Source organism: Artibeus jamaicensis, unplaced genomic scaffold, assembly GCF_021234435.1.
Source record: "Artibeus jamaicensis isolate MK-2021 breed Jamaican fruit bat unplaced genomic scaffold, CSHL_Jam_final contig_497, whole genome shotgun sequence".
In the NCBI taxonomy this organism is placed as follows: domain Eukaryota; kingdom Metazoa; phylum Chordata; class Mammalia; order Chiroptera; family Phyllostomidae; genus Artibeus; species Artibeus jamaicensis.
In genome coordinates this window covers 6,542,665-6,568,929 of record NW_026521863.1, presented here as the reverse complement: position 1 = coordinate 6,568,929, position 26,265 = coordinate 6,542,665, and the positions used below count along the sequence as shown (strand labels likewise).

Here is a 26,265-nt window from a genome sequence, read left to right as displayed (position 1 = left end):
CAAAACCAATAATAACGTCGGTGCTGAAATGAAATTCACGTGTGTGGGAAGGAGGAATTTCTGAAAGGAAGGTAACGGCCCGTCCATACAGAAAGACTGGATCCAGGCTAAGGCCGTGAAAGCCCAAGAATTGTGGTTTGGGTTTTATTTCTTGTGTCTGAGATCCTCATTTCAGGCCCTTATGATCCCATTTTTCCAACTGACAGCGCTCGGAGTGGTTCCAGGGAGTCATTACTAAAATAAAAATGATTGCTGTGGCATTCTGCAAAAATTGCCTGTGAACTTTGGGAGTATCAAACAATACAGCGGGGGCTCAAATGACCTGGACTGGAGATTGCTCCTCTGTTGCAGACTCCTCTTTCCTGGCAGACACGGAGAGGGGGGGGTTGCTAGAGGAGAGACCATCTGGAAATGCAACCTGTCTGGGGGGCTGCCCCGCTCTGGTCTCTGGGCACTGGATCCCTGCCTCCTGCTCCCCCCCCCCCCGTTCCCCTACACCCCAGTTCTTCCAGAGGAATGAAAGGAAGAGCTTCTGATTTGCATCCTACGTTGGCGTTGCTGCAGCTCCCACGCACCAACGGGGCCAGGGCAGAGGGGTCTGTCAGGCTTTCCCCCGAAGCCCTCCTGAGATAAAAGCAGTTAACAAGTGATGGTAAATGGTTCTTGGTCTTCTTTCATCAACATTTTAATAGCTGTTTGTGCACTTCAGCAATTATGGACACAGAATCTGGTGGTGATTCCAGAAACTGATTGCGGAGGTGACTCACTGGACGCCACTGGCCGTCAGAGGCAGTGCCATCTCTCGGTGTGACAGGCGGCCTTCCGCCCAGGCACCGGGCCACCTGGCAGCCTTCTGAACCAGGTGCGCTGCCGATGGGGCCGCCGTTGGCTGCCTGCCTCTCTGATGCTTCCTTCGCCGACACAGCTCAGCTCCCGGGAGAGGGCATGAAAACCCCACTCCGGAACCAGCCACTTGTCTCTTCCTGCTGGGACGATGCGCCAGTGGCAGTCATTCGGTCCTGCACCAGTGGAGGAGTCTGACAAAGCAGGGGCCTGGCCTGGCCTTTCTCTGATGGAGAGAGTTCTGCCCTCCATCATCACAGAGAGACCTTCATGGGAGAAAAGAGCTATTCATATTTCATGGACACTTCTCATTTGTCTGTTAAAGGGATAGTCACGTTATTTATGTCACTGTTTTGTGTTTCCTCATTTCAAGCTCCAATTGTCTTGACTATTATTTTGTAGTACGTCAGTTGTAACTACTTTGCCCAGACAAAAGTCTGGAAGGAAAGCTTTTAAAGTCCTGGAGTTGGTAGAAGGATCATTAGGAGCTATCTTCCCGTATTGTATCAAGGTTTAGAAATGAATGTACAAACCAAAAGAAGATGATGGAAAGAATCCAATATGAAAGGAAATTGAAATAGGACCCACTTTATAGAGCTTCAGGGGGCAAAATTGAAATCTTACTTGAACGCTAAATGAGTTATTTATAATAGTAAAAGAATCAGGGGCAGCTTAGATGTACAATAGAAAAATGGATAAACGACTCATCGTATACTTCTATGAAGGCTATTATAAAGGCAGACATCAGGACATTGGTTTCAAAAGTATACAATGACTTGTGAAGATGCCCTTGATACAGAGTAAATGAAAAGATGCAAAGTATAAAATTGTGCATTGCAGTCTTAAATATGCTTAAGCACAGAAAACTGGAAAAATAAAATTTTTTTGTGGTTGGACTGACCACAAATTTTTAATTTTAAATTGTTTTTAAATATGTTTCTGCTACTCCAGATTCTCTATGGTGAGCATGTATTACTTTGATAACAACAACAAAAAAACACAGTAAGTGTCCTTGCATAAACTCTAACAGGTGTCCTTGCAACACGCAGTAGTTAAGGAATCCCACGTACTAGTTGCCTGCCCTTGGCTCATCACGATCTTCTCCGGGGCCTCATTTCCTCATCTGGATGGCAGGATGCGTGGCCTTGCCCAACTCCCAGAAGCACCGTAAGGCACGGATGCAGTAACCTGAAGAGTCTGTGAAAGCAGCCAATTGCTTATATGAGCAGGACGCACAGCATCACCAAACCCACTAGAACTTGAACCAGGCTGTGAGGACATGTGCAGAATCCAAGCCCAAGGGAAACTAAACGGAACAACGGCAGCAGCATGTAACTGCGTGTCACCGGAGGACACTGCGGGGAGCCCAGGTCCTCGGAGCGTGAAGCACCAGCTGATCTGGTGCAAGGACTGTTTTTCATGGGAAATTGCCTCCCAGTCGCTGCTGAGGGGCTGGTGCCGATGCCCCAGAGGCTGAGGTCTACTCGACTTTACTCAGAGCCACGGGCGTGTGAATGGGAGAAGCACACAGAGACAGATGGGGAGGGAGGGAGAGTGAGTTCTGAAGGCTTTGCTACCCGAGTGCTCATCAGCACCTACGGTCAAACCCCAGAGTGTGGCCAAGGCCGAGGGTTTTGTCGTTAGTGCAGATCAGAATCCCCAGGGAGGCTTTAACATCTTACCTGCTCCCTTTCCCTTTCGCGTATGTGTCCGACATTCTGATACTTCCATCTTTTTATAGACCTGTGCGCACCTTCCCCTGGAGACGCTGACTCAGCCCTCGGGCTCCCCTCCAGGCACGTGGATGACAGAGTCCCAAATGTCAGACCCACTGTCCTACAGCAGGGGGTCGTGGGGACAGAGCAGCTGTCCTCTGGTTGTAGTCTCAGAGACACAAACCGTACGCGCGCACCTGGCACTCTTACTAGTAGCTCTTGAACTGCTGATTTTAATGTGCGAGTCAAACCCATACTGTAGAGAGGGTCTCGGAGACCCACTCTTTTCTCCTAGTATCTGAGGGTTTTGTGGGTTAAGCAAGAAACAAAATCATTTCAGTTTTTGGCAGGAATGGTCAGGAGGTTCAGTTTGCAGGGATCCAGTAAAGGGGTGTCAGGCGGGAGGTCGGGCAGCCGCAGCCTGGGGCTTAGTCCTGACACGTTTGGCTGAACACCGGTGCGTGTGAGCCGTCCTTGGTCATGCATGTGAGACCCTTGGTTCTCAACCCAGAACCTCCTGGGTCTGGGCAGCAAGGAAAGGAAGCAGGGCCCAGGATCCCCAGCTGCTGAGGACCGATGGGGCCGTGAGAAGGGCAGTATGGTCCTGGTTGCCTCCTGACCACCGGACCAGAAGCTCTGCCAGGGAGGGGGCCTGCCCTGTCCCCTTTCTGTGCAGGCCCGCAGTTTCCAACCGTACTGGCTAATCTCTAGAAGTGGAAACCCAGTTTGCCTCTCAGCCAGTCTGGTCCGACAGACACTGAGTGAGTCATTGACCGTTGCTGTGGTTACTTTGTAAGCATTGGAAAGCGTACAAAGAAAAACGACCTTGTTATTTTTTTGTCAAATTCTAGACTGTGCCGATATTGATCTCAAGGGGCTTGCTAGTAAATAATTCATCCAAATTCTGTTCCATGCTCATGCATTTTTATTTCGCAGCCCTCACAGTCCTTCATTGAGGAGCAATGAGCAGTAAGGGCAGACAGAGTCACCACCGCCAGTCTTAGGTGCCAAGTTTAGGTAAAACTCACCATTGGCCTTTTTTTTGAACCTGGCACTAGACACCTCACAGGTTTGGGCCTTTCGGGGGCACTGTAGGTTCCCTAAGGCACGAGTGGGGCCCTCGGGCTTCTGTTAGTAAAGGGACTCGATAAAGGAACATGTCCTCGAAGCCACACCCAATGTCGGAGTGTTTGAATCATTTCGATCGCTGTGAGTGGCAAGGTGTTGAATCAGGGTGGGGATGTAATGGAGGGCTAGACTTTGGTTAGCAACCATTCATTACGTGCTTTCCCTACAGTGTGCCTTCTTCAGCCTGTTCACCATGTGCTTGTGGAGTGTTTGAAGTAGAGCAAAATATAAGAAGCGTGTCCACGGACAGTGTGGGCAAGTTACTCTGTGTTCATTCCAACTTAGTCACACGCCTCTGTGACTAAGGGCACAGAGCAAAGTGGAGTCAAAAAGTTTGGGAACACGAGCCCTGTGCAGAATCCTACACCCCCAAACAGGAACCTCATTAGTCATGTCTCCAGCCCCTATTATGTAGATCTGAGGGAACCGTAGGAGTTCATTCACACGGTGGTGGCAGAGATGGACCATACAATGGACTGGGTGTCCCAACAACCAGGGAAATGCTCTTTTTTTCCACCTTGCTTTCTCCTGGCACAAAATCTGCCCAATATCTGGAGGGTGAAAGAGTGCTGTGCCCAGCAGCATGAAAGGTGCTTTTCCTGGAGATAAACGGTACCCGGAGATACTCTGTGTTGTGGTCTAACTCTGTGACTTGGCCTCACCCAGCCCCACCTGGCCGCCAGAGGCCCAGGAGGATGGAAATCCCTAGAGCTACAAGTGGTCCCAGATGAGCCACGCAGCCTCCCTCCTAAAGAGTTTCAGGAATGGAAAAAGAATGAAAAAAACATGGTACTCACAGCCAGTCTTTTGGAGAGGCAGAGAGGACATCTTTTTCAAATTATTGATGAAACCTATGAATTTATCATTATTTTTCAAAGCAGTAGAGATACTTCCATTGACATTTAACTGTATGAATTGTTGGGAGCAGAAACTATCACAATCCCTTTTGTAAACATCTCTTTCCAAACTGTTTTAAAAGTAACTTTTTTTTTGTTCGTTACAAAATAACATACATATTGATTGTAGAAACCTTGAAAAGCATAAAAAAAGAATTCTTTATTTTTAATGAATTTAGTTATTTAATTAATCGTAGCAATTAAGAGATATCCATGTTAACATTCTGATGTAGCCTTCTAGTACTTTCTCTCTGCATGATATATTTTTACACAAATATGAGCTCACATTGTACATTATTTTGAAAACAGATTTTTTTGTCTCTTAATATATGATGAGCCATTCTGCTTCCTCTTTATAGGTGTATGGTAGTCCATTACAGGATCGTATATTATAATTTGTTTAACCACTTCTATCTGTTTACATTTAAGTTGTTTTCATTCTAAAAATAAAAAGCAGTATCGCAGGCAATGTTCGTGAAAATTTCCGTAGGTCAGATGTTTGAAAGTACCCTCACTGAGCCAAAGGGTACATACATTGCTAAGGTTTTGAGATACATCGCCAACTTGTTCCTCCAAGGGTTGGATTAATTTATATTCTCACGAAAAGTACATGATCATTCCTATTCTCCTACCCTCACCAATACTAAATATTCTCATTTACAATTAACCTTGGACTTAATTTGTTTGAAATCGGGCAAGCGTATCAAAAGCTTCTTAAATATATGTACTTACCATATTTTTTTCTTTGTGGGTGGGTTCCTGTTCATCTCTTTTCACCATTTTCTTATTGGAATACTGTTTTTCTCTTTTTCCTGATGATTGGTAGGAGCTCTTTAAAGATACTACCCTTCATTTTATGTGTAACAAACAGGTTCTTACTTTATCATTTGCATTTTATGGAGTGTTTTGACATAGAGGTTTAAAATTTTCCTGTGGAGAACTACCCATCCTTATGTGCACCGCCTTTCATTTTTTAGAAAGGATTCCCCGCCCCCCAAATCTGATGAGTCTGTGTATATTTTTTAGTTCTCATTTGTCTTTATTTTTTACACTCAAATCTTTTGGATATAAGACTTGAGGTTTGGCGCCCACTTCATATTCCCCCCCCCCTTAATGATTATCTACTTATCCCAATTCCATTTATTGACTAATCCATGCTTTCCCCACTGATTTAAAATGCTGCATTAGTAAATATCTGAACCTTACTGAATTTGCATCTATTTGGGAATGTTCTATTTTGTTTCAGTGATTTTTTAAAAGATTTTATTTATTTATTTTTAGAGAGAGGGGAAAGGAGGAAGAAAGAGAGGAGAGAAACACAGATGTGAGAGAGAAACTTCAATCTGTTGCCTCTCACATGCCCCCAACCGGGTCCCAGCCCACAGCCCAGGCCTGTGCCCTGACTGGGAACTGAACCAGCAACTTCTCAGTCTGCAGGTTGGTGCCCAGCCCACTGAGCCACACCAGCCAGGGCTGTTTCAGTGTTTTTGAGGGACAATTATTTCCCCTCAATTTTACTTTTGCAAATATTCTCTCCTGTTTATTATTCCAGGTTAAGCTTACAGTCATTTTTCCAGTCTGTCCAAATTTCCCCAAATTAGATTGAGATTTTCATTAGTATTGTAATAGATGCATAAAGCAATCTAGGAAGAATCGACATTTAAAACACAGGGTCTTCCACTCCAGGATATAGAATGTCTCTTCACGTTTTTCAAAACCTTCTTAATTCTCTATATTGTTTTATAGTTTTCTTCATATGAGGCCTGCCACCATTTTTTATTAGGTTTATTCCTAGAGTGTCGTGTTTGTTTTTTCTATTGTAAATGGGATTTTACCCCTTATTGCTTCCAAATGGCTATTGCTAATATTACATATTTAAGAACTTTTGAAATTTGTGTATAGACAGATATTGATTGATTGACTGACACTGGTCAGTGAAGATTCTTATTCATTTTACCCAATCCACGTTCAATGAAGAAATAAGAGGATATGTTCATAATGGATGGGCTTTTTTCCCCTTTAACATATAGTGTCTTTATAAATACTATCGACTAGTTCTGTACTGCATCCTCAGTAAAGATAAAATCTTAAAACGTTGCTATACAGAAGGAGATGGACTCTGGTCCTCACATTCGGGTCCTTGCTGATGCCCTCACATGAGCACCACTCACGTCAGTGGAAGCCGACCAGATTTTCCCCGTGATGCTGACAAGCCACGGCCCTGCCCGGCGTGGTTTCTGGAGCCCAGCGTCTCCTCTGCCCGCATGCACGTGTCTTACATTATCACACACCCTGACCCCCAGACTGGTCTCTCTCAGGGTCTAACGTGTGGGAGCTCCTGATGAGCCAGAAGCTGTTTCGCAGAAACAGTTCCAGCCTTGGCCTTCAGTAGGAGAATTGATTTTCATTTACACAGCACAGCAGTTTTGTGTGTGTGCTCGGAGAACGTTAACAGAATTTGAGGGAAATGAAAACTTTGCAAGGACAAAGCCGCCTTTATTTCTTTTTCACTGAAGGGAAAGGCGTTTGCCATCCGTGTGGAAAATAGAGTACGGCAAGAAGATGGTCATTAATTTTCATTTTGCTGTAAGCATATTTTGGATTAACCCAGTTAGATAAAATTAAAAAGGGCATAGCTACTAAGCATTTTCTTTTTCCTTCTGTCTTTAATTGCATTAATTAGTGAGATATGTATAACTGTCCCCCCTCCCCCCACAAAAGAGCTTTTGATAACTGTGAACATCATAGCAACTGATAGTTCCAGGTCTCTCCATGAATTACAATACCCCCCGGGTGACAGGCACCCCAATCATCAAAATTTAAATGTGGAGAAACTGGCCAATTATCTCCACCAGATTTAAAAAAAAAAGTCCCTCTCTTTGCCGACGCCATGGCTGGCCCTGTTTTCTGGACTGTGTGCTTCGGGAACTACTTTCTTGACTGTTTGGGTTTATTCTTGTGGAATTCTTTTTGCCACAGAGTGAAGAGTGATGTTTAGCATGCCGAGGTCATGCTGGTAGCTGTGATCACTTATGGCTTGTAACAGAGTTTAATTTAATGGAGACCATGGCTGTTGTCTGTTGGGCATTTTTCAAACTGTGCCCCTTGGAACCAGAGCACCGGATAAGTGGGTCCCAGAAGCCTGACCTTCACTCTTGCCCCTTGCAGGGTATGTGGTTCTGTCCAAAATGTCCCCTGAGACATTTGGGCCATGCCCAGAGGTGGGTCTTGATATTTGGTCATGTTTGGTTCTGTCCATTAAGATGTTTGCTCTGAGACATATTTTTTAAGTCATTCGTCCTATACACCAAGAGTGTAAATAAATGTACAGGCTGTTTGAATGCAGAGGTATTTTCTAAGCCTGTAACTTTTGGAGAGGACCAAGTTTAAGGACCTTTTGGCATAGACCGAACATCTCCGTCAACAGTTTGGACAAAACCAAATGTCTGCTGATCTTCTTGCCTGTTTTAGATATTGAGGTTTTTTGGTAAGACTTTCTTTGAACAGAAAGTGGCTCTGCTGTAAGTACCACAGAAATGAACAGTTTGAGAACCTGGCCTGGCTGTTCTGTTAAGCAGCCTTTCCGTCATTAACTGGATAATACCAGCGCTGAGTCATGGCAGCATCTTGGGAAACGGTGCGCACCTTTTCTCTCTAGCGTCCACATTCTTAGCCACTGCCTTAGATTCTCCAGCCAAAGACACTGCAGCTCGGCCCGGGGTTTGGCTGTTATGTGTGTGTTTGCCGAGGATTCCAAACCCGGCTTTATCAGATGTACACAGGAAGCTTTTCTAAAAATGGCGATTCGTAGCTCCAACCACAGATAAGAACCTTCAGGAATAAGGAATCTACATATTTTTAAAGCCCTGTCCCCTCAGGCAAGCAAATCTGCACATATGTGCCTGTCAGGGTACCTCAAAGAAGGGGGCAGAGACTTCACTGGGCTTCGGTCCTGCTTCTCCAGCCCTCAGCACCCCTCCCACAGGACAGATTTCCCCGGGGGGCAGCGTCGGCTCAGGTCAAGAATCACTGCCCTAGGCAATCTGGATCACTGGCCAAGTTGAAGATCTGTCTATTATTAACTGTGATTTGCTTCTACACTTGCATTATGAAAGATATATACTCTGAGCTTATCTGACCTCCCTAGAGCATAAGCCACAAAGGACAGAGGACTTACCCTGGTCACCAGAGTGCTTACAGCACCCAGAATACCATTTAGTATATACTAGGTACCTGATAAATAATTGAGCGAATGGGTGTGTGAGTGACTGAGTGAAACCTCCACTGAGTAGCACAGGAAGCTCGTTCTCTGAGGCCTCTTTTTTTCTGTTTTTTAAGGCAGACAGAGAAAGGTTGCTTCACCCAATTCTCGACAGATATTTCCATTGTGTTTCTCTCAATACCTTGTTAATACTCCCGTTGTCAGGTTCTTGGGGAGCCAAAGGTTCCTGTTAAATTCTCATCTGACAGTCGGCTTTTCCTCTGCATGTTCTCTCTGAGAGGAGGCCCGTCCCACAAGCCCTTTGATGACCAAGTCCAGAAAAAGCCCAGGTCCCTTGTGGTCCCTGATGAAATTATGCCCTGCGTCGCGGAACCAGCTTCCCGTTCAGGGAGAGGCCAGGCCAGGCCCGCGCCACTTTGTAAAACGCGGTTGTGTCATTTGCACTCTCCTCCCACTCTCCTCGTCTGTCACGGCCCCCGCTGCCCTTGGGTCGTTCCGACCACTTATGCCCTCGGTGCTGGCTCTGGGCACACCTGTGGGTCACAACACCATCAGCTCTATTCTCTTCTTTGCATCACTTGCTCTCAGAGCCAGAAAGCATCCTGCCTGGCCCACTCGGTTCCTCTCTCTTACTGAGGGTTTCACAGGCAGCCACAGACCCCAGTGCAGGCCCCGTGTGCCAAGCTCTGCTCACAAAGGCAGGACCACCAGGTCTGAGCCTCAGTGGGAAAAGTTTGACTGCCCACCACCACCATGCTGCATTTCTTTAAGAGGGATGAGCCCCAGGTATCCTTCCAGATCCTCACCTCCAGGACTTTGCGGTAGCCCCCCCAGCCCTGCGGCCTTCCTCCCTGCATAAAGGAGCCCTCTCCAGGTCTCTGCGTCCTTAGACTGTTGCCCTCACTTGAGCACAAGCCCATCTCTCTCTCTCTCTACACCCCTCGCCCCATGTGGCCCAAGCACACTGGGGCCTGGTGGGTTAATCCCTCTCGCCCACAGCCAGTCCTGGCTGAGCTTTGTGTCCAGTCCTCTCTGTCCAGGCCAGAGCCAGTGCCACACCTGCACTCCTCAGTCACAGCCATCGCCCACCTTGTCCCCAGGAAACGCTGCCTCTCCTGCCTGCTCCCACCCCCTGACCAGCATTTCCCACGCCGGCATCTGCACACCGCTCCTGGCCACACGGGAGGGAGTACTCTCGGGTGGCACGGGAGCCCAACACACTGGGGCAAGCCCGGGTCTCCCTGGGTTCCCACGGCCCTGGCACCCTTGCTGTGCGGGTGGCAGGGCAGCCTCCCAGAGAGAATCCTGGGCGCGGGTTTTCCCCGAAACGGTCTACACAGACCAGGAGTGCGCAAGCCTCAGCCCTCGGCCCTCTTGCCATCTGAGATCTTCCGCTCTCCCGTGTCACTGCCAGACATTTCTCTCCAGGCTGGGCCCTTCCTCTGAGCCCTGTTCTGTATCCGCACCTTTCCTCACACCGGCGAGCCCCCCTCCTCTCCCGGCCCACGCCCTGCGCCTTCACCCCGATGCCCACTGGTCACCCACCTGTGTCTCACTCACCTCGTCTATTTCTGGCTGTTGTTCCTATTTGAGTCTTTCTGCAGTGTCTCTGCTCCTCTCCATCGCCTCGGCCACGGCACCCTTTCAGGCCAACATCGTCTGCAGCTTGCATTCCAGCCCTCCCCAAAGGCCCTAATTCCATCTCGCCTCTCCCCGACTTCCGTCCGTCCTGCAAACTGCAGTCAAAGAAGTATTTTTAAATGTGACTATTCACATTACTGCACAGCGTACAACCCTTCTTGGCTTCTGTGTGAGGCTTCTTCAGAGAAAAAGAATCAACAAGAGATACCATATTTTTTGCCGTGTATAATGCACGCTTTTCTGCCCCAATTTTTGAAGGGAAAATGAGGGTGCGCATTATACGTGGGTAATACCTGAAATACCTTGTATCCGTTCCTATGTTTTATAATTATGTATTATATAAAATTTCTAGTACCATAAATATGTTTAAAAAATAAATGCTACAATTTCTTTATAATACCACCCCCCCACAAATATCTAAATATAAATAAAAGTTGAATTAAAAGATTAAAATGAAAGAATTTTTCCCCTGAAAGTTTGTGCCGAAAATGCGGGCACACATTATACACGAAAAATACAGCTGTGTATTTTTCAGACTTCATTTTCAGGGACCGGCCCGTGGGAGGGCGGGGTGGTGAGTGCGGCATCTGCAGGGCAGGCTGCAAAGTGAGGCAGGGGCTGCTGCTGAAGCCGGGCGTCCCGAGCACACGCTGTTCCAGGCTGGAAATGCAGGCAGAATTCCCATGTTGCCGTCTGGTAGGGAATTCCTTCTACTCGGAGGACCCACAGCCTTGGCACTGAAGGCCTTCAGCTGTTAGGATGAGGCCCACCCACATTCTGGAGGGTTATCGGCTCTACTCAAAGTCTACTGACTCAAAGGGCAGTCTCATCTGAAAACACCCTGGCAGCAACTTTTACCCTGGTGTTTGACCAAACACCTGGGCACACAGCTTCGCCAAGCTGGCACAAACTAACAGTCAAACCCATCCGCACTTTGGATGAAGGCCAGGCTGCTGCACGGCCCAGTGCCACCCGGTCCCTGCCTTTCTGTTGGACCGTCTGCCACACGCTCTGCATCCTGGCAGCACTGGCCTCATGTCACTGCGCAGCTACGCCATCTGCCTCCTGTCCCCAGGCCGGCACACAAGCTGCTCTCTCTGCTTGAAATGCTTCGCTGGCAATTCCCAGTGTGTGTGCGGACTCACGCACATGTCCACAGGGACAACCCCCAACCCCCGACACACACACACACACACAGACACACACACACACACACAGCCTAGGGATTCCCAGCTCAGCTGTCCTGGGCCAAATGTGACTTACTTCTTCTGGAAAGAATCCCCACATCCGGCAGACTTCCCTGCTTCTCTGTTGCAGAGTAACACGATGGGAAAGGATGCATTAGTTGTGCAGTTATTTCACTAATATCGGTCACCTCCTCTAGGCTGGGAAGGCAGGGGGCAGGTCGGTAGTGCCCACTGGGGCACCTCCAATTCTCAGAGGAGCTGAGCGAGCAAGTGAGCGAATGATCTGGAAGAGTAACTGGGCCCTACATGCCATATATCTTCCACTCCTCGGAGGACTGACTCTGGCAGACTTGGGGCCCACCCCTGCCCATGGCTTCCCCCCATCATCTTCCCTTGTTTTCTCGCTGCCAGCCGTGTGGGCGCTCTCTGCTCCTCCTTGCAATGGGCCCCACAAAGCGGAGGAGGCCCCATTTGCCCACCCCATGGCTAAGGTTTGAAACTCCACCTGCATGAGTCTCACCTGCAGCATCAGTCTCGGTCCTTGAAGACAAATAATTAAGACACGTTGATGTAACAAAGCTTTCATCTGCAGGAGGAGGGCTGGGGACTGTCACTCCTTCATGAGCCCACATGTGAGAATTTGTACAGAAGCATTCGTGGAGGCGAAGCTGATGCCGGCCAATGGAATAGTGAGAAAATATTCCCATTTCGACTCTTGTGAGCAGGAAACTAACCAGTATCTGTAGACAGAGCAGAATTTGCTCTATTCCACGCCCCCTCCAGCAACTTAAAATAATAGTTGACTTGTCTAAGATCTGATCATCTTAATATTTTCTTACCATCTTGGAAGTTGACAGACTATAAGCCGAGAGCCTGGTTGAGTAGCTCTGAACCAGCTTCCTTCATGATACATCAGCCCCTCCGGTGTTGGGGACATTGTGTCCCAAATGTCATGGAGCACGAGTGCAAGGGGCCTCTGGAGAGTTCAGACCTATCAGCTCCAACGGCGGCCGTCCTGCCGCCCATGCGACAGACAGAATGGTTCAGGCTTGAGTATAAAACACGCTGCACTTCCCCGTGACGTGTGTCCTAATGGGGAGGCGCTTTCGCTTCATTCAGGGTCAACGCCTGTTAGTGGAGGTCCGTCCTTCTTGCTCGGGCGACGCTGTGTCAGCCGGTGAATGGTCTCTGAAACGTCAGCACCCGCGACCGCCGCTGTTCTGAATCCTTTTGGTAAAGGATAAGAATCGTAATTTACGTCTTTTGTAAATTGGAATTTTTCTTTGCATTTTGAAAAAGCCGAGTTTGTCACTTGACGCAGCAGCCCCTCCTTATCCGTGGAGGGTATGTCCAAGATCCCCAGTGGATGCTTGAAACCGCGAGTATTACCAAACCCTGTGTGGACTACGGCTTCTCTACATATGTACCTATGATAAAGGTTAATGTACAAATTAGGCACAATAGGAGATCAACAATAACTAGCAATGAAATGGAACAGTTCTAACACTATCATGTGATAAAAGTTGCATGAATGCATCTCTCAAAACAGCCTGCTGCCCTGCACTCACCCCCCTTCTCCAGATGAGGTGAGGTGCACAGCACCTGTGGGGCGGGCACCCAGCACAGCACACGCCGGGAAACTGGTGGGCTGTTTGTGTCTGGGATTTTCCACTTGATACTTTTAGACCACGGTTGACCGTGGGTAACCGAAACCATGGAAAGCAAACTCACCGTTAAGGGAGACCACTACATGGTAAAGGTCAGTGGCTTCAAAAGTTCGACTCTGTGGTCCCTGCATTTGGGGCAGGAACAAATGAAATGGCAGACCCGTGGGTCTCTCTGAATGTGAGCTTTGTAGTTTCCTCAAGAGATGACAAGGGGTTGCTTTGGGGACACCAGATTCCAAACAGGCTCATGACTTCTCTTTGGGTGAAAACCTTACCCAGCAGGCAGTTTGCGTCCCTGACCTCACCCTGAGCAGCCCCCTTCCTCTCTCCCCAGCCCCCTAACTCTCTGCCCAGAGCGAGGCCCATGCTACTGTTTGTTTCAACTCTCAGTGGTCGGGGTGGAAAGAAAAAGACCACCCCCAACTGTTTTAAGTTTTCTTTCAAAACGCTTGTATATGAAAATGTCCTTTAGAAATACTGACTTATATAAACCTGTAAGACTATTAGAGGTCCCCCCCAGAAAAATTCTAGTGCTTTTTAACCATTAACTATTGCAGGCTTCAATTATTCTTTTTCCACAGCTGCCTTTAAACCACAAAGAGCAGCGCCAAGACGCAGAGGCAGAATGGTTGCCAACAGCAAAAACCAAAACCCAAAATCCCTGTAGTTTGGGAGTAGACAGGAAGGCCACCTTCTGTGCCTTGTGGCGCAGGGCCACAGTGCTCAGCAACCCCAGGGATGAGAAACAGATTTCAGGAAGGCCATTGGCATCAGTCTGAATGTGAAAGAGAGACTTCTTTTGTCCTTAGGTAGGTATTTGAAGCCCTGGGTTTAAGGCCCCATGACCCCCACCTGTCCTGGGCGCCTTTGGTCTGGGTGGCCGGTGAGTGTAGGGTGTGAAGGAAACAGCAGCCTCGGGTCGCCCTGAGGTAGTCAGCAGCCCGCTGTGCCAGGCCCTCCCTGGTGGCTCCGACCAGCTGTGCACAGTAGGTCTGCACCAGCAGCAGCTGAGGACGCGTTGTGAGTAGTGACGGCATCAGAGGGGCCTTGCACAGGTGTCTCTGGGGAGGGAGGAGTCTGAGCTGTGTGACTGCCAGCTGGGTGTGGAGGAGCAGGGACACCAGTCCTGTGCATCCATCTCATTGCTGCCAACTGGGCGGGACAGTTGGCCTAATATTTAGAAGTCCATTCTTTTTTTTTTTTTTTAAGATTTTTATTCATTTATCTTTAGAGGGGAAGGGAAGGAGGGAGGGAGAGAACTATCAATGTATGGTTGCCTCTCGTGCATCACTTGCTGGGAACTGGCCCGCAACCCAGGCATGTGCTCTGACTGGGAATCAAACCTTGATCCTCTGGTTCACAGGCCCACACTCAGTCCACTGAGCTACACCAGCCAGGGCTAGAAGTCCATCCTTGAGGACCCTCTGTGTGCTTGACACTGTGGACATGGCAGAGGGTCAGGCATGGTCCTTGCACTCCAGCAGCCTCTGGGGAGGCAGGGAAATCAGCCCAGCAGAGGTCCTGGTCTTGCCTGCATCTGAGGAAAGCCTGTGTCCTTTCCTGCACTCCCTCCCTGCACCAGGCAGCCCCCGGCACAGCACCGGCACCTAATGGCCTGGCACAGCTACTGAATGAGCAAACCAGCGAGCTGAGTACAGGAGCAGCCCGAAGGGGGAAACAACCAGCTCCGCTGGCAGAGTGTTTCCCGGGGAGGCCTGAGCGGACCCTGCAGGACACAGGCTGTCTACCCAGACGGGGGGTGTGGGGGGGAAGACGTGGAGGAGGCGTCACGTGTAGACGTCTGTTAGGGAATGCAAGGAGGCCCCGTGCCCTGAGCACGGGCTCTGGGAGGGGGGGCTGCCCAGCCAGAGGAGAGGGGCTGGCGGCTCGGAGACTTGCGCCTCCCCAGACGCCTGGACATCTTCACCAGGCTTGTGCTTAGGAAGTGGCTCTGGGGCCCTAAGGAGAGCAGACTGGGATGGGGAGGCCAGGAGACCCGCTGCTCTCCAAACGCCCCAGCGGACCCCTCACTCACTCCTCCCCATGAGACATCTCTGCTCATTTAGGGGCCCTCTGCTGCCTCTGCTTTATAGTAAATACTCTGAACATCAATTGACTTTTTTTTTTTGCGTTCCGTGGTCCTTTAGTTACCCAGTGATGTGGTTCTTCCATTTCCTTTACCTAAAGAGCTCTCCAAATGCTTAGTCACAGGAGTTCTGTGATCTGGTTTAATTCACATGCACTCGTTTGCCATGCCAGTTAGGTTCTAGCCTTCAGCTCACTTTATATCAAAGGTTTAATCTTTCAAAAATGTACTTTGATAGTACAAGATCACTAGCATTTGTCTTAAGGAGCCAGCCGTAGCAAATCCTCTGTCTTTCAAGTCTCTGCCACGCGGACCCAGGCTTTCTTAGCAGTCATTCTAGCACCGATAAGTTTGTCATCCCTGCTTTGTAAAATACCTCCTTGACAAATCAGCTTTTAGACTTTTCTACTTGGTTACGGTTATTTTTAAACCTGTATATCTGACTTTTTAGTTTTTCCACCCATGTTTGCATGAGCTAAACAGACACAGTAGATTTCACAGCTGACATCAGGCTAGGGAGACTCCGAGTCCCGATGCATTCAGGCCTCAGCGGCACCCCGTTGGCAGCGGTAGAGATCTGACCTTATCTGTGAAGGGTTCAAAGCCAGTTATTTCCCCCGGCGCTCTTACAGAAGCAGCTGAGGTCCTCCTCCCTGCCGGCTCAGGGCCGCTCCAGGCATCTGCCCAATTTAGCACCGTTCCACAGGGCAGCTGGCCGGGGTGCCGGGCGAGGATGTCCGCTTGGCGAGGCCACCCGGAGTCCTCGGGATGGCTCCACAGCTGTCCCATCTTTCCAAGTAGAAGGGTGGTCCTCACGGAGGTAAAGCAGAGGGGCCGCTCTGCAGACCCCTCCCACTGTTCCCAGTCACCACGCTCTCTCCCGGTGGATGTGGGTGGCCGGGAGTGATTAGTGAATGGGCTTCATGTGAGGAGCTGTGTTCTCTGAGTTTAGCTCTTCACTGCACACGTGAGTGTGCTTGGTTGGGTCCAGCACAAAGAGGAGTGTGAGAGTAAGGTGTGTGTGATGTGTGGGCGGGGAGGACCCACCGGCCCCCTGAGCACAGTTCTCAAGCTTCCACGTGCATAAATCCCAGAAGCTCTTGGAAAATACCATTTCTGAGGCGCTAACTCAGGGGTGGGGCCCAGAACCAGCTCCCAGGGTAAGCGCCGGGATGAGCAGGCACTGCCCGGACCACACTGGAGTGACAGGTCCTAATGCCGGTAATGCAGCGGTCCCCAGCGTTACCACAGAGTCCCATTCCAGGGAGGCTTCTGAGACCCCCGACACCAGACTGTTTCCCGCCAGTGAAATCAGAACCTTCATGGGGGGCCCTGAGTGCATGATGGGACTCACTGCTACCACTTTGGAAATGTACCAAACGTACCTGGCAGTGGTCGCTGTCCGGTTGTGTGTCCTTTAAGTGTGCGTGGATTAAAAGGAGCAGCCACCCTCAACATAACCTGCTGTTTTGAGGGAACGCCACGAAGGGTCCCTAGATTTCCTCCCGCCACCAGAGCCCGCCCTGCTGGCGTTGCCATTGCAGAGTCCCTGCTGAAGTGCACACAGACACTCTCGCTCTTTGCCCTCCTCCAGTGACTTGTTCTGACCTATGGCTGGCTGCCGCCTCTCCCTCCCTCTCTCCCGTTCTCTCTGCAGCCTCCTCGGGCTGGGAGGGGCCTCAATGGGGATGCAACTGTGTTTTCCACCTTCCCGTGGGGCTCTCAGCTTGCCATCCCTGGACTCCGCCAGGCGGCTCTGCTCCCTGGGCCTCCTGGAGGGTCTGTGCGTTAGGGGGGTGTCCAGAGCTCCCTGGGTGATTCTAATATGAACTCAGGGACAGGAAGTGAAGCTTAGACATCAGACATATTTGTATTTTCTTTAACATTTACAAAACTGATTCTAAGAAACGAAAAGGTTAGACAATAAACAAAACAAGCTATCTTTAAAATATACACTTGATGATTTTAAATATACATATTTAAATCTGTCCCCCCCCCCCCATCCAATACCTGTATTTCTGAAAAGGCCAGTGGGCAGAATGGAGAGATTCTTGAGCTGGGTTTGGCGTACTCCGTAGGAGAAGGAAATTGTCCCTGACGTCACTATCACCCACAGAATCACCGCATTTTGCTGTGTCTGATGGGCACTTTTTGCCCAAATTTCTGAGGGAAAAATAAGGTTGCACATGATTCATGGGTATAACAAATACATACATGGGGTACAATCCATGTGTAGTGTTCACGGAATGCGGGTGCACACTGTACGTGGCAGCGTGTGGTGAACAGGGCAATGCAGCTGTACCAAATGGAACCCAAACCTTCGGGTATGTAACACTAGGACCTGGGCGCCATGTAACAGTATGGCCACTGAGGCAGCCTTCTGTGTGTAGTCCGTCATTCAGGGCCCCCAGCTTGTTTGTGGCTCCAAGGTGGCCCAGGGGAGGGAGGGGAGACAGTGGGTGGGGCCCAGGGGGAGTTCCCACCAGTGTTGCACCTCATTGGCCAGAGCTCCTGGTCTCTCCCAGCTGCGTGGATTAGTAAGTGAGGTCCCAAGCCCTGGCGAGCTGCTCCAAGGCTGTGGAATGGCCAGGGCTCCAGGCCCTAGTGCATTTGTGTGCCGGTGTAGGGAGTCTCCCAGAAAGGCATGGGTACCTGGGGACTGGGTGTGGGCCCCGCCCTGGGGAATGTGGGCCCCAGGCGCCCTGGGTGTGAGGACCTGCAGAGGTTAAGTGCTCTGTTAAGGGCATGCGCTCTTTTTGTTCTTTTCTCCACAGATATCGCAAATGGCACCAGTTCAGGGGGGTACCGCCCACCCCCCAGAACCAAAGAAGTCATCATCAATGGCCAGACTGTGAAACTTAAATACTGTTTCACCTGCAAGATTTTCCGGCCCCCGCGTGCTTCCCACTGCAGCCTTTGCGATAACTGCGTAGGTGAGTGGAAGCAGAAACCGCCTCTGTCCCCGCCCCTCCCGCCCGCAGCTGGCGGAGCGGCTGGTTCCCTGTGAACAGACCTGTGCGAGAGAGAGTCTGCTCCTGGGTCTGTTTAATGCTTTGAAACTGAACAACTCAGTCATGGTTCATGTTTCCGCGTCTTTGCCTCCTGTCATGGATCCCCGTTCACCGAGCCTAGCGTTACCAAACTCTGTGTTTCTCTTTTACTCCCTGCAATACTCCCTGTCCTAGCACAATGCCCCGGGCCTTCTCCCTGGCGCTTGTGCACCAGCGTGGGGGATGCCTGTTTCTGGAGCCACCAGGGCAGCGGGCACAGGAAATCAAGCCATTTCCCCGCTCAGTTCCTCCATTGCCCGATGAGCTGGCTGTAGGTGTTGCCGGTGTGCTCTGCACGGGTCTGCTGGGTGCTCTGGCGGTTGGTGTGGCAAATGCTGGGGGCATTTGAAGTGAAGGAGGGAAAAGGGGCAGAGGCCAGGAGACTTCCAGACCTACAGTTAGGATTGTCGCTCTTCCCAGAGACCACCACGACCTCCCCTGTCTGTCTGCTGGCTTTCCCCAGGGCAGACTAGGGACAGAGGGAGCTGAATAGAGCCTAGAGGCCCTCGGTTGTGAGACTGCCAGGCCACCGCCGCCACCGTGCTCGGGATTTCCACCAGCCCCTGGGGGCGAGTTGGGGAGCCCTTCCGGGCGCTCAGACTGACAGCTGCCGGCCACACCCACAGACCACGTTCTTTGCTGGGCTGGAGCTTCTTAGGGATGAGGTTGGCAGGAGATGGCGAAAGACCCAAGGCATAAGGAGGGCAGTGGGGACCAGCAAAGGCTTCACATCCCAGGGAAGCCCCCCTTTCTTCAGCCCTGCAGCCCGCCTCTCGGCAAACTGGCCGGGGATACTCCTTGTGCCGGGAAGGGTCGAACGCCTCAGACCAAGCCCAGTCCCCTCAGGAACGCGCCATCAATCGCTGCCCCCTCTTGTTGAGTCTGTCGGAATGTGTGGTCTCGATTCTCCTTGGGGAAAATAAAATGCTATGATGTACTTCCTGCCGTGCCAAGCAGTTTTCCCTTTTTTGTCTGAAATTCACTTTATTCTAACTTTAAACATCCACGATTTGTGAGAAAGCCCAGGGTTTTCCTGTCAAGCCTTGTCTTGGTTTTATTAAGCTGCATAAATTACCTTCAGCCTGTGTGCCGCCCTCTACCCCGAGTGGAGCAGCAGGTCTTTCCCAGGCCGGAGGCAGCCTGCAGCTGAGAGCCCGGATCCTGGCCCCGCACGGCCTGGCCCCGCACGGCCTGGGTGCAGATGCTGCCAGCTCTGGCATGTAGACAAGCGACTGCAGCCCCCAGTGCCTTGGTTTGCTCATCTACTCAGTGGGGCCCATAGCAGTGCCTCCCTCTGGGGTGGCAGAGAGAGTAACCGGTTCAGTGCTGGTAAAGCCCCAGAGGGTGCCTGGGGTACACCGAGACCCTGAGCGCGTGGTTGCTGTTGTCACTGCCTCTCCCTTGACTGTTTGATTGGCCTTCTCGGGACGATTTCTTGATCTCTGTAGCCTGGTGCAGGTCGGATGACCACAACTGTACCTGGTGCTCGATGTGAGGACACATCGGGGTGTCTACCAGGACACGAGACAGCCTTAGCGTGGTTTCTGATACCCTCCCTGGTGACTCTGGCCCCATGTGCTTCTTGAGGACACTCTTAAGGCAAAAGATCACAGTGGCTTAAATAGCTTCAGGGGAACGGTCTGTCGGGATTTTCAGGGCCCTTTCTCAGGTTGTAATTCGGATGTTGCATACATTACGTGTCCGACTGGTATGTAGGTTATGCTTTTTCACTTAAAATCGCCTGTCATTTTGCACACCTTCCCCCGGAGTCCAAGGTTGTAGTCTGGCTAGCACTTGTTGGTAGGGACTTGGTAACTGCGAACCTGAGGAGGCCACTGGGCGCCTCCTGCTCTTCAAGATGTGTGCCCACGACTATCTCTGTTCATCCACCTGTGTCCGATGGTCTCAGCCCTCTGCTGTCGCTCAGCCGGCTTCCTCATCACGACGAAACTTCCTTCCCCATCTCACGGTCCCTTTGGATTGTTGTCCAGCACTTTCTAAAAGGTCATTGATTCTCTCATTTGTTCCCCACATCGCCCACAGGCTTACATGTTCCTTAAAGAACCCCAATGACTTAGGTGTAAAATCCCTGTACCAACGTTACATACCAGCCCCAGTTAGCTGCACACTTCCCCTATGGGGTAACTGTGTAAGACAGCAACCTCTCTTACAGAAACCACCAGCCAAGAAAATAAGAGTCCCCATTGGTAGTGTCCCGGAGCTGTTCAGCAGCCTCTCGGATAAGTCGAAGTCGCAGTGGCTGTCCCATGCCATGCCAAGCCAAGCCAAGCCAAGCATGCTGGTGCCCTGTAACTGGGATGTGAGGGACAGCGAAGGGAAAGGAGGGGAGGGGGGAAATTTGGGGGTGAGTTTGGAGGAGGAACACTGGACCAGCCACCGCCTGTGAGCATCAGGTCGTGGTTCTAGGAGGACAGGTGAAGGAGTCTCATACAGTTGATTTTAAAATAAAGCTACTCACAGCACTCCCACAAAAAAAAACACTTAGTGATTCAAAGCTATGCAGCTTCGTTTTCCCAGCTCATTAAGCTACGTTTGGGCCTTTGCTGGGACCCATTAGCAGACCGGCAAATTGGGCCTTCTGCGTTTGGGAAATAGAGGGGAAAGCGGATGTCTCCCAGTGAGGAATGTAATTGCAGAGTTTGCCACTATGTTATTTTTAGATGGAAAGTTTTTATTGAAAGAATTCTACTCTTTGCAGCCAGGGGAAAACACACAGTGAGGTGCTGAAAGCCAGGGTGGGCGCTGGTGGTTTCCCTCCCCTTAACAACAAATGAATTTGGGTCCGTCCTTCCTGGGCACACAGTACCTGTAAATGTCAAATGTAACTTTGCTCCAGGAGAGGAGAGGGGAAATGCCGTTTCCCGGGCAGTTCAGAAGTATAGTTTTCTTTGTGAAGTGAGTTTGAAATTCGAGCAGAGTCGCCAAGGGTCTGTAGGTTAGCCGAGGACTGGAGGGGCGGCTCTTCCGGGGAGCACACTCTGGGGCAAACACAGAACCTGTTCGCAGACACTAGTGACCAGGGACCTGAGTCTAAAGACAAGCAGGCCCAGGCCTACGTCTGGGTCCTGTCATTGAAGAAATGGGAACCCAGGCTGGTTGCTGCCCCCCCACTGTTTCCACATCCGTAAAATGGGGTTACCCTGGGACTACCTCCTGGGCGTCTTTCAGGGACTAGGGGAGATGGTGCCCAGCACAGCCCTGGTGCCCACCGAGGGCTCAGGAAGTGCTTGTGGTTAATGCTGTTGTCATGGGGAACGAAACACATGTCGGGCTCCCAGACGCTGCCTGGAAAGAGGGGCCTCCACAGGGATGGGCGTCGCCTCGTTTTTCTGGGACCTGGTAGGGTTCAGATGATCGTGCGCATGGAAGCGAGTCTCCTGTCTCCTCCTGCCTTTGTCATCTCTGGATCTGTCTCCCGAGTGCTCTCTGTGTGTGGTCATCGCATCACTTCCACACTTTTGAAACAGAGCGTTTGGGTTGTTTGTTTATCCCTGCGACCCCCAGCCGCCAGGCAGTGCAGCTGGCTCTGCTCTCACAGCTCCCTGGGCCCCTCGGGTCATTAAAGCAGAGTCCCCGAAGACCTGGGAAGCAAGCGAGCCCCCAGGAGGACCTCTCACCCTGGCTGTGTGTGTGTGCATAAGTCCCGCCTGAGCCCCTCCCGCTCCCCTGACCAGGGCAGTGCCTTCCGGAAGCCTGTCTCTCGGTGGGCTCTGGGCCGGTGTCTACCCACCTAACTTCGACCAGGCAGCAGGCAGCTTGGTCTGGAGGCTAAGAGGGGGCCTCTGAACTCCGCAGGCAGCCAGATCCCAGACTGTGCCTGACCTGGGGAGGGGGATGCTCTTTGCACGGCTCCCTCAAGTCTGGAGGGGCTGTGAGGCAGAGGAAGTGGTGCAGGGAGCTTCTGGGGAGCCCTTGGCATTGCCACGCTCTCCCGGGGGTGGGGGGGCAGCTGTCCCATTGCCTTCTGTCCTCCCCTCTGTCATTGCTGGTGTGAGCGGCACAGAGAACCCCCACACACCGTCTGCACAGATGAAGTGTTCATTACTCTTTTTTGGAAGAGCTTCACCATCATCTTTAAAAGTCCTTATCTTCCCCTTCCTTTGTAGCTGTGCTCTTTCTCTCCTGGTTGTTTGCACCATGTCTTCCCTCTGCTCCGCAGTGCCCCCTCCCCCCATCCAGCTGCTTCCCGTGGGAGGTGGGTTCCTGGGCTGGGCCTGCAGATGTCCCAAGTATGTGCAAGCTGTGCTGTGCACCCCTACTGCCCAGGGAGCCGTCCCTGCTTCACAGTTGTAGCAACTGAGATTTACAATGGCAGCCGCCCTCCATTCTAAAGTGTGGGCAGGCCTCTGGAATTTCCTTGTAACTGTTTGGGGATGGCGAGAGGGCTATTAATTTCCTGCAGGAAAGTCTGTCTTTGGAAGGGAATGGAGTCAACTGGCATTTGTATCCTACCAGGAACCAGAACACGCAGGGCTTTACTGGCCTCGTTTCCAGGATCCTGGCTTTTCTCTCACATGTAATGGGCCCCTCTGTGTTGGGCACTGTGCTAATAGCTGGATGCGCCAAAATAAAAGACTGTTCCCATGGATCAGTGTATTAAGAGCAGACCAAGGAGAGTTCAAAGAACACATACATTGATCATATTACATGGGTCAAAGACAGTAATTGTGGTGAAGACTACAATTAAAAATGTAGTCAACATATATGCACCAGATAACACTGCATCAAAATATATAAAGTTTGTTAGAAAATGCAAGTGTAACCAGACTGTCTCGAAATGATCGTGCTTGTGGACACTAAAACGAGATGTACAACAATGTGGCACCTGTGTCTCACTCTGAAACTCAGAGAGCTGAGATTGGAGGTGTGGTCGGCCCGGTTTTGGCCTTTGTGATCTTCATCCTGCAGTATCACTCCCACTGTTCTGCCACCTTATGTGGCGAAGAGACTCTGCAGATGCCATTAAGGTTTCCAATTAACTGACCCTAACTTATGGAGAGGGTCCTGGGTTATCCAGGTGGGCCCCTCTAAGATCACGAGAGCCCTTTTGGAGTGAAGATTCCAAGCAGGAGAAGGCACCCACTCATGCTGCTGGCCCGAAGATGGGGGTGGACGGGGTGCACGGGGGAAGGGGACAAGGAAGTGGTTCCTGCCAACCGCACTGAGCTTGGAAAGACCAGGATCCGAGTCCACCCGAGACCTGCACCCCACCTCTGTGATCTTATCTGGGGAGACCCTGAACTGGGCTCCTGACCCACTGAAATTTTGAAGCAATAGATTTCTGTTGCTTAAAGCCAATGCATTTTGGTAATTTGCTCTTCAGCAATAGAAAACTAATGAAGAATATTTTTAAACTTTTTTTTACACAGGTAACATTTTTTTAAACAGTAAAACACTGAATTATCTACATTAAAGTTAGGAGCAAATTAGGATGTTCACTGTCACCGCTAATAGTTAACCTTTTTCAGCTTTACTAACTAATGCAGTAAGATGAGAAAATATGAACATATAAGCATCAAAAACTAGCAAACAAAATTATTACTTTTCTGTAGATGATGAGAAAACCAACAATAACCACCAACAAGCCTTAGAACTCATTTTCTAAGTTTAGCAGAACTACGAGTCACCGCACAAATGCATTATAATAGGACACTGTATATCAGGAACCGCAGTAGAAATCAGGATACATCGTCTCCACAAATGTGTTTGTAAATGTAGTGCAGTATGAGGCAGGGGACAGGGTAGGACAATTCTAAAGTTCAGTTCAACGACTAAGCCAGCCGTAATGACCAGTGACATTCTGGGGAAAGGGCAACGCAGCTTTGCGCAGCGTGAAGTCCAAAGTGTGCTCCTAACCCGAAGGTCAAGCTACAGAAGGTGACTCGGTAGCCCCACAGGTGCGTGCACGCGTGCATGTGATTTCTGCATCGTCCATTTCTATTTTCCAAACTCCCCCGTGACTGTGGAAACGCCCAGTTCCTGTGACAAAGTCGGGCAGTCTGCGGGGGGAGGCTGTGGGAGACGAGGAAACCGCTGGTGTGGAGCAAGTCTGCGGGTGGGCGGTGTCTTCGAGAGCCCAGATTTTTCTGTGTGGCCGGCCATTGCGCTGAGTCCCAACATCCGCAGGAGTCACAGGATTGAAGAAGAGCCAAGGGCCCAGCAGGTAGACAGACAGACAGACACAGCAGTAGGACAGGGGCTCAGAGATGGGCCAGGAAGAGGGTGGCACTCGGCCCAGCAGGGACGTTTGAAAGTGGTGACACAGCCGACAGTGGTGACACCTGGACGGTGTCGGGACTGCCCCTGGGCCACAGGTCGGCCAGGACCACTGCATCTGAGGGGTTCCCGACCCTTCACGTTCACCTCTCAGTTTCTCCTTAGTGCCTTTTTGGGTGAAGCAGAAGATGCTGTAACTAGACTTAAAAATATGTCAAACGTTCTAATTAATGCTTTTGGATCCCAGCTGCCTGTTGTGTTTTCCCCCCGCCCCTTCACTGACCTCTCTGGAAAGTTCCAGCACACCCCAGATGGGCTGGCAGTTGTGTTCTCACCTCTGACTTGAAATGAACACACGCAGTCGTGAGATCTCTCAGCTGAAAACAGACGTGGCGGTTTTCCTTTTCACAGATAATTTGTGGTAGTGCGCTGAGGGTTTAATGAGATGCGCAAAATGACAGACAACTCAAAGAATGTTACCGTCCCGGGGATGGAAGTCACACTTTGCTTGACTCCGAGAGAGCCAGAGCCCCTGCCACGGCCCTGAAGGAGACCGCGGTTCTGGTGAAAGGCTTCGGTCATCGGCACGAGGAGCTCGGAGCCAGGCCTGCCCATCTCCCCACGACGTCAATAAGACCCCGGGGCACGCGTTTTTGGGGCACGCGTTTTTGGGCACGCGTTTTTGGCACTGACTTATTCCTGGTTTTCTTATAAGCAGCTCAGATGGTTTTAGAAAGAGATGGCTGTTAATGCCATCACTCATGATCAGTGAGTCAATGTTACTAGCTCCAGGAGAGATGACAGGTTCCAAGGAACCTTTCTGACTCATCTGGCCGTGAGATGACATTCTTTCCCAGAAGCCTTTTCACTTCCTTTTGTGTCAAATTAAAACCCTTCCTGGTTGTCAGAGCACTGTTTTCTTGGTCTCTTCCTGCCAGTGCTCATTTCCTGTACTTCACACTGGTCCCCTCCTGTCCCTGGCTGTCCCCTAGCTCTTCTCCCGGTTGCACTTTGTCCTCCCGTGGCCTGCATGCTGGAGCTGGAGTCACGTTTTGTTTCAGCGCGAGAAGCCCACCCCTTGTCTGGCAAGCTCTTCCCTCGACCTGCTCTCCCCACAATAAGATGCCCCGTGTTCTCCCAAGAGTTTCTTCCATAAAAATTAAAATTGCAAGAGTCTAGAGTGCTTTTGAGGCAATTCCACAAAGTCTTTAATCTTTCAGAATAACTTATTTCATAACATGTTTGTTATGGGTATAAGTGCATGTAAGAAGGTATTAATTCCTTGAAATGGAACACCCAGGGCTAGGAGTCTGCATTTTAGCAAACTGCCCAGGGGATTCTTAGGCACAGTCAAGTTTGAGAGCCATAGGGACAGACTTTCTCTGACCCTGTCCAGGTTCCAAGATCAAGGTCAGGCCTTTGAGATGCATTGGGAATGGCTCATCTGTCACAGAGAGCAGTGGCCTGCGACAGGGGGGTGGCTACGTCTAACAGAGCATGGCTAGGATGATTTTCAACCTTGAAAAATTAATATCAATAAGTAGCCACCGTCTTTTGAGGACTGTTGGAAGCCACGCTCTGTAAGATTCATTC

At 50.5% G+C, this 26,265-nt stretch overlaps 1 protein-coding gene across 3 annotated transcripts in view; it reads left to right on the top strand.

Annotated features, from left to right (window-relative positions):
- Positions 1-26,265, top strand: part of ZDHHC14 (zinc finger DHHC-type palmitoyltransferase 14) — a 220,874-nt gene that overhangs the window by 142,270 nt on the left and 52,339 nt on the right. For all 3 annotated transcript variants that reach the window (XM_037126031.2, XM_037126032.2, XM_053668713.1), the window contains exon 3: positions 18,160-18,318. In XM_037126031.2, coding sequence (XP_036981926.2) covers positions 18,160-18,318 — 159 coding nt within the window. The remainder of the gene's footprint in view (positions 1-18,159; positions 18,319-26,265) is intronic.